Source organism: Siniperca chuatsi, linkage group LG22 (assembly GCF_020085105.1).
Source record: "Siniperca chuatsi isolate FFG_IHB_CAS linkage group LG22, ASM2008510v1, whole genome shotgun sequence".
Lineage (NCBI taxonomy): Eukaryota > Metazoa > Chordata > Actinopteri > Centrarchiformes > Sinipercidae > Siniperca > Siniperca chuatsi.
In genome coordinates, this window is record NC_058063.1 from 15,002,010 (window position 1) to 15,010,157 (window position 8,148).

General features: G+C 38.6%; 1 protein-coding gene across 2 annotated transcripts; it reads right to left on the minus strand.

Annotated features, from left to right (window-relative positions):
• Window positions 1-921: 921 nt before the first annotated feature.
• LOC122869935 (lymphocyte antigen 75-like) lies at window positions 922-3,883 on the minus strand. Of its 2 annotated transcripts, XM_044183372.1 has the most exons (5): window positions 3,734-3,825; window positions 2,407-2,787; window positions 1,952-2,311; window positions 1,700-1,791; window positions 922-1,231 (listed from the first exon to the last, which is right to left on the minus strand). In XM_044183372.1, exons 1-5 carry the CDS (start codon window positions 3,774-3,776, stop codon window positions 1,112-1,114), a joined length of 996 nt encoding a protein of 331 aa, XP_044039307.1. In that variant the 5' UTR covers window positions 3,777-3,825; the 3' UTR covers window positions 922-1,111. The 2 variants fall into 2 exon arrangements, with proteins under 2 accessions (XP_044039307.1, XP_044039308.1); XM_044183373.1 differs by lacking the exon at window positions 2,407-2,787 and having other exon boundaries at window positions 3,734-3,883.
• Window positions 3,884-8,148: the final 4,265 nt, after the last annotated feature.

Below are 8,148 nucleotides of genomic sequence, written 5' to 3' on the forward strand. Positions count from 1 at the left end.
TAGTCAACATTAAATAAATAAATAAATAAATAAATATGCCTATGAAATGAGTCAATTTGGTTCAATAAATAGGTTTTTATTTCATGGGACTTTTATTTCATAATGCCACAGTTTCATTTGTTATATTCAAATGAAGGGGGTGTGGTTATCTCACAGAGCTGCAAGACTTGATAGAATACCTGCTAGAGGCGTAAACAGCAACACTCCCCCGGTGCTCCGAGCTCCCAGTCCAGGTAGAGTCAGCTAATAGGACAGCTAGTGTCACGGCTAACTAGCTAATGGCAGCTAATGTTAACGGCATTCAGCGGTTACTTTAGCAACAAGTAAAGCTATCTGTACATCGGGAAACTCCATAAGTCACCAAGAGTTGAGGCAGAGCAGGGTGCCAGGAGCCAAACCCGGCAAGAAAACCACCTCGGTAACGTTACTGGATTCCCTGTCAAGTCGTGCAAACTGGCCTCCATCTTCTCTGAGGCTGTGTCCGATCTTGGGCTCTGTGAGATAACCACCCCCCCTTCATTTGAATATAACAAATGGAAATGTGGCATTATGAAATAAAAACCTATTTATTTATTGAACCATATTAACTCATATATATGTATTTCATAGCCATATTTATTAATTTCATAGGCATATTTATATATTTATTTTATATTGTCTAAAATGGCATTCCATAATTAGGAGGCGAAGTGCACTCAACCTACATCTTTGTTGCTTTTATCAGACTGGTCAACACGTGCTCCGCTTATGTGCAGTTTGAAGTACAATATGTGCTCATACCATTATCCGTTATTCACTATGATCCAACCTTTTGCATATCCTTCCAGTCTTGCATGAAGGTTTGACATTTGTATGTAAATGTGTAAATATGGTTTTATCAGACTGGTTCACAAACTTAAACTTGAAGCCAAAGCCACATCTCGTATGTTTTATTTTGAAGGAAATTTCATTAACACACATCACTCAGTAGTATTGATGATGAAGGACAAAACTCTTCTATGACTACAGGATGTAGAGGACAGTGATAATAGTGTACTGTATGTATTAGCAGATAGAGAATCAACATTCACCAAGGATTACAGATAAACAGAAGGACAGTTGGATTTCACTTTTAGAGCTCAGTCTTTTTTCTTCTTCTTTTTCCCTCCTTGTGGAAGACTCTCCCATCAGGCTGCTCTCTCCACTTCAGGGTGACTCCACTCACTCCTTTCTCCTTCAGTCTGTCCTGGAGCTGGGAAACACAAATGGCAGCCGTTTTGAAACAATCGTACACTTTTTTTGTTTTCTTGACATAAAAACCTTTAGGTTACAAAGTAACTGTTTTGTGATCATCAGACAAACGTCTGTCTTATGATTCAGTGATCCTGACATAGCAATCATTCTGTAATCACAGTGTGACCACGGGACCACTAAGGTTGTTCTGCCAAAATCAGGATTTTTTCCCTGATCTCAAGAAAACACATACAATTATGCCTGGAGTGATTATTAATAAAACCAGTCACTTAGTTTCATCCTAACCATGATAATAACTTCTACTCACTGGCTGCTTTACATTCTACTCCGTTGAGCCTGCTGGTTTGGTTTTTAGATGCTATCAAACTCTGTAGTGGCAAACCACAGAGCAAGCCAAATAAGCAAAGAAATGTAAATGTCTTTGTAACTAATTTACATCTGTCCTGGGTGGATTATGGAGACTCACCTTTTTCAGGATGTCTGCTTTCACAGCAGGATCATTCAGATCCACAGAGGAGTCCTGCGGCTTCATCCTCAGCTTTACTACCTGCCTCATGACTGGTGTGTAGACACAGAGAACAACAACATGCTGTGGCATTACCTTTGTGATGCCAAACTCATATATGTAAATGAGCACAATGTTTGAGTACAGTTTAACATCAGTTACAATGTAATGCAGTATTCTCTCTCTTCCACTGAAGCATAGTAAACTACTCACCAGGAGGTGGAGGGACGCTGTAGCAGACAAATGGTAATCTAGTTTCACAGGGAAGAAACTTCCATCTTCCTGAATTATCCAAAGCTGCAACACCACATGCGACACTCATCGAGTCAATTAGGTTTTCATTGTTACCCCAGTATCTGAATGAGGAGCCACTCCCATCAGACCAGTAAATGTTTGGATCTCTGAACAAACCAATCCATGCCCAGTTAGAAAGCACCAAGTTCTGGAGCTTCTGGCTCTCAGCGGCGTTCCTCACAGTGGCCAGGTCTATGAAGTTCTCCCTGCAGTACCTCTGAGCACGGGACCAGTTCATTCTTTCATTCAAAACAACAAATTCAGGATCCAGCTGTGTCCCTGCAGTTAGAGGGAATGGGGAATTGTTGAGTTCACATTCTGAATTTTGAAATAATCTTTTTTCCAGATCAACATATGCCATGCTATATCCTTACCTCTGTAACAGATAAATGGATATTCCCTAGAGCAACCATCATCCCACCACCCTCCATCATTTCCAACGCTCACACAGAACTGATTAGCTGAGTAAAAGTCTGGTTCATTGTCATTATAGTTATCCCAGTTCCTATATTCAGCTCCTCCCCCTCTGTAGCCATCTGACCACCTCCAGTCAATTATAGTGTACAGGCCAATCCAGACCTTAGAGCTGCGACCAAAAGATGAAACTGTGTTGATAAGTTGGTTAATTTCTTCATTGTTTTCAATGGTGGCCAGGTCTGTGTACGTCTCTCTGCAGTAGATCTGAGCTTCATTCCAAGTCTTTAAATCAGCAACATAGTGGTACTGATGGAGAAGGCATGAGGAGATGTTGCAGCCTGTGAGGGGAACAAGTGTCTGATTTGTTAAAGGTTGTATCCACAGTCGGAGTCTGTCTGTTAATGTCTTTTAACCTGTAAGTGGCTCAGACTATTTTTTGGTTTGATGAACAATTCTGACATACAACTGAGATTCCAATTCATTAGCGCTGCAAAACTGTATGTTGTTGTACAAACTATTATCTCCAGTGTTGTTGGATTGTTTAAATTTGTTGGGCTGCTTGGATCCTTATTTACTTATTTACTGCCATCTAAATATGATTTTAAAGGTTTATTACCAATTTACCTGTAGCAGCTGACTAATTGTGGGCAGGTCACTATGGATTAAGCAGGATTGTGTCCATGAATTGATCGCCGCTGACTAATTTTAGAATCGGGTTGAATTTCTGGCACATCATTGGAAGTCTGTGGGACTGAGAAGTGAAATGGAGCTGTTAGTAACCCTCTCCTGGGTTGTGGTGAGGTAGTCTGAGGCCAAAGATGCTATTAAAGACAATGGTGGAAAATAACTAACTACATTTACTCAGGTAGTGTACAAAGTACCATTTTGAAGTACTCATACTTTACTTAAGTATTTCCATATTCTGTTACTTTTTACTTCTACTTTCCATTTCAGTGGAAAATGTTGTGCTTTTTACTTCACTACATTTATCTGATAGTTAGCCTTGCTTGTTATTTTTCATGTTCAGATTTCACATAAAAACCCACACGAAAAGCTTGTAAAATACATAGTTCAGAATTTAACCAGTGGCTCCCACATCTATGGTTTGTGGCCTTAACAAAAAAAGCAGTTAGGGCCTTTTGTCATGTTTCAGATGTCTGAAGCAATTCCATCAAAGACACATTTCCCCTCTAAACTTCTCACATGGTTTATTTTATTTATTATTTCAGTATTAGCGTATTATACAATAAGTCAGACATAAAAGAAATTAAAGAATTCACTTACCTGAGAGATACAAGACACCCAGTAAGATCCTCTCCATCATCATGCTGCTCTGTGGACTGTGTGTGTTTCAACGTACCGCACTAAAAGGAAATTCTTCCGACATCATTGACGTCATTAGGCAAATCTAAGTCAACACCAGGTCCTCTTCTCTGTTAGTGATAAAGGTCACAAGTATGTTGCACTCTTTATGCAAAAACTATTGTGATCAGTCGGTGTTTTGTTAATTTTTAACAGGGGAGAAAGCACCCCACAACTACACGTTGCTACTTGTCACTTTGATCATGAAGGTGACACTATAGAGTATATAGGCTACAATGTAGTATAGAATTTAATATATATGGTATATAGTTTAAAGAATATGGCTGCTCTCTCCATTTTAGGGTGACTCCCCCTCTGTGTCCCAACGGACCCTGAGAGCTAAGGGGAAAATTGTAATAGAACTGTTTTACTTGACTAAAACTATTTCCTACATCAACCAGAATGCCTTTCAATACCTGCAAAAGACAGGTGTGAATGTGTTGCTTTCAAAGATCAACGTATGGGCAGAGACATTTTGTTATTTTGCTATTATTATGTAAATAATGGGGCAACTATGTACAGGAGACCAGGGAGGACATGTATAATTATTTGTCATGTTCTCTATTTCTTTCATTTAAAATTAATTAAAATTAAATAAAATAAATAAATAAATGGGGAGTTAAATTTCTATTTGATCTTAATCATGCAATGATTATTTGCAGTTACTAAAACACAAAGCTCTTTATGTCAAGACATTTTTAATGTATTTATTTATTGCAATAAAACACTCAGGAAAATAGTCATTAAGATGCAAATGAGCCCAGCCGCAGTTCATCTGATTTGCATTTTTCATGAAGTGTCTGGAAAGTACTGAAGCCGCTGAACTTGAATATTGGTTGGAAAGAAAACACTTTTAGAAACTGCAAGAGTGTATTCATCCTGCAACACGGAGGCTGTAAGTGAAGAAATGTTACATCTTAAACTTCATTGACGACTATGGTTCAATCATATCACACTGGACTAGAACTGCTGTGAGCCATTAAAAGTCAAGATTAAGTAGGAGGCCAATGAGGGAAACAGAAAGGTAAAGTTGTGTAAAAACTATCAAGTCTTTCTTAAAACAATACTCTGGTGCCCATATGAACACTGAAACAGGTTTTGCTTGTTGTAATAATCCCTCCTCTTCATGCTAGCCATTAAAAGATCCACTCCTAATGCACTTTCAATGTAAGTGAATGGGGGAAAAATCAATCCTTGCCCAGATTTGTGACAAAACTATATATGTTGTACAGGTCATCATTTTCCGTTGAATTGCAAAGATTTGGATTAGCCATATTTGGTACAAAATTTCCTCTGTTAGTCAATAAATATTGGCTAAGTGTAGTTGATGACTATTGAAATGAGACAAGAGGCTACATGAATTCATTCCAGATATTCCAGATACAATAACAGACTCTTACCACTATTTCATTATTGTGACACAAAACTATTTACAACATCAGAATACATCTGTACAATGTGTGCAAATGGATGTTAAGCCCTGACTGTCTAATCATGCCTGACATATCAATAAGGGAAACTTGGATCACACTTTATTTTACTGTACACTTAGCGCATTAATGGAAAACACAAATGTAAAAATCACAGGACACATGCAAAATGGACACATGATGCCCTATGACCTAGGTATCAGACAGGTCTCAATCTGCAATCTATCCACGCAGTTAAACATTATGTTAGAGCCTGCTTAAGAGACCTAAGTTAACTGGCGATAACCAGCTTGGTTGTACCACTTCTTTCAGGCCCAAAATGTCTTAGTAAATGACTGGAATGCTGGATAGCAACCGAGTGTATGTGCTGCAGTTTGTAGGAGAATCTGGTGGTACCTCACATAGTCTGAGGGAGACTCAAGACTGGGTTCAAGAGCCTCGCCCAGTTTAACGAGGCAGTATCGAGCCTCAAATATCCCTCAAATAATGGACAAACTTGAACTTGACTTGAATCCTTATAATACTCAGGCACCATGATCAAGGACAAACCTGCAGTACATATCAAAATGTTATTGATAAACTAGCCGTGACGTTGAGGCTGTTAAATAGAAATCTATTTTTCAGATCCTCCTAACAGAGTTGTGGAGGCAAATTTTCCTTAGCCCTTCTTAACGTGATGTCAAATAAGTGACAGAAATGTTGTGCTGTTGTTCATGGCAATGCTTTTCTTAATGATGAATGCTTATGCAAAAATTAAGTGTGTGTGGAATTAATCAACTCTGAAAAAATAAACAATATTTTTATGATTACAATTTTTATTTATATATACTGTATTTTTATATATATTTTATATATAACATATTCATTTTAAATTTGTATTTTATATATTTTCATATATATTTTATTTATATTATTTTCTTTATAGTCTTATTTAGTGTGTGGGAGGAAACCGCAGCACCCAGGGTAAACCCATGTGGACACGGGGAGAATCACTAAGCCACCCTGTATTGTCACGTCACTGCTGTCTGCCACTGGCATCTGAGGAAAACACTGTTGATACCGGGTTGTTGGTAGGCTACTCTGCTACTCCAGGCCTGTGAGTAGGAAATTTCTTCTTTATTCTCCTTGGAGATCAGTTCCATCATTACCAGGTCTCAAAACAGTGGTGGGCCTTAAAAACAGCAAACATCGCTTCAATTCCTGGTGAGACCCAGTCAAAAAAAGCTTGAATCCTTTCTTGTGCTCTGGAAAAAACAGCTGCAATTCTTGCTCGGGCACTCTCCAGAGCAACCCAGAGTAGACCTTGCTCCGGCTCTGGATCATAGGCCCTGGAAATATCAGCTTCACTATCTTCTCTGGTCATGGGAAAAGCATCTGCAATTCTTGCTCAGGCCCTATGAATGAGAACCTGTGGCCAAATGCAGAAGGCAGGGTTGACTAGCACTGTTGTATTTCTATATCTGTAGCTGTCCTAAAGTATGTAGAGTGAGTATGTATAGTTCTTGTTTGCATCAGTGGAATTACTTTAGTTTCATTGTGTGCACTTGGAATTACTCTTACTGCAAAAATGGCAAAAAGAAAAACCTATTGAAGCATATTGCAGCATTTCTGTGTCCTTTATTGAAATGTAGCACAATCCATGCAATAAAGAAGTGAGCTTATAATAAATATTCTACCACTAAAAGGAACCAGTAATTTTACTGAAAAAAATACTTAAAATAATATTGTTAAATACTATAAATTTGTATGCAAAGTTTTGCAATTTATATGGTTTATACAGCATGTTCTAAATACTGAAATATTGTATAGGCCTATGAATATAGTTTATGTTTAAGCCTACTGTGAAACTAATTGAGTGTGCAAAGGGGGTATTCTTTTGTTTATTGAAAGATAGTAATGCTGGTTTTGTCGTATGGGGTGCAGTATGTGGACCCAAATGCAGACGACCAAGAAGCAGTATGAAGATGAGGTAGCCGGATGACTACAGTGTTTATTGGGGTGAAGTAGCTTACAGACAGGTACAGGCAGACAGACAGGTAGGCAACAAACAGGTAATAGGCAGGTAGGCAGATACAGGTCCAGGTAGTAGGAAATGGGTTACCGGCTGGCACTGGTAGAAACCAAGAAAAGAGTCCAACAAGGCTAAAATAATCGGAAAGGGAGCATGGAAAGTGTAAAGTCCAAAATCCAGACACAGTCCAAGGGAGACAAAGAATCCATACAAACAAACTCACGGTAAGGAATGCTGGAAACTGGGCATGGGAAGAAGGTACCACGGAAAATGTGCATAACGGCGGGCCGGACCCCCCCTACAGTTTTACCATAATGAACCTAACGTCTGGCTCCAGCTAGTGATTTTTGTCCTTTACTCATCCTCAACCCGTCCCTACGAGCCGAGACACTAGTTCAATATTCATACCACTACCCTGTGACCACTAAGCAGGCTGCAGAGGTTACACCAGCATAGCTTTGTACAACTCAAGCCTGAGCAGGTATAATCATCCACAATAACGGGAAGCACCTGTGTGGGTATGCAGGTCCTTTAATCTATAATAATGAATCATATTTTACAGTTGATCGTATGTTTTGTATGTAAAATCAAAGTAAATAGTCTCTATAGCTGTTAAAAACCTGTAGTGGAGTAAAAAGTACAACACTTTCCTCTAAAATGTAGAACATCAAAATTGTACCTAAGTACAGTACTTGAGAAAATGTCTCTAGTTAATTTCCACTGCTGGTCATTGAAGGCTACTTTTGGAAAGTTTTCTCAGCGCAATGAAAGCTAATAACTACACTAATAATGGTTTTACTAACATAATTACATGACATCCAGCCTATTTGATGATTTACCCAAATACTGCAGCTGCATGTAGGTGACTGAATGTCCAATCACTGTGCTGTACTTAC

Coding starts and splice junctions, on each gene's coding strand:
- LOC122869935 (XM_044183372.1), bottom strand. CDS start 3,776: ATGATGATGGAGAGGATCTTACTGGGTGTCTTGTATCTCTCAG. Junction 2,788..3,733: donor GGGTGTCTTGTATCTCTCAG/GTAAGTGAATTC, acceptor TTCCCCTCACAG/GCTGCAACATCTCCTCATGC. Junction 1,792..1,951: donor CAGCGTCCCTCCACCTCCTG/GTGAGTAGTTTA, acceptor TCTACACACCAG/TCATGAGGCAGGTAGTAAAG.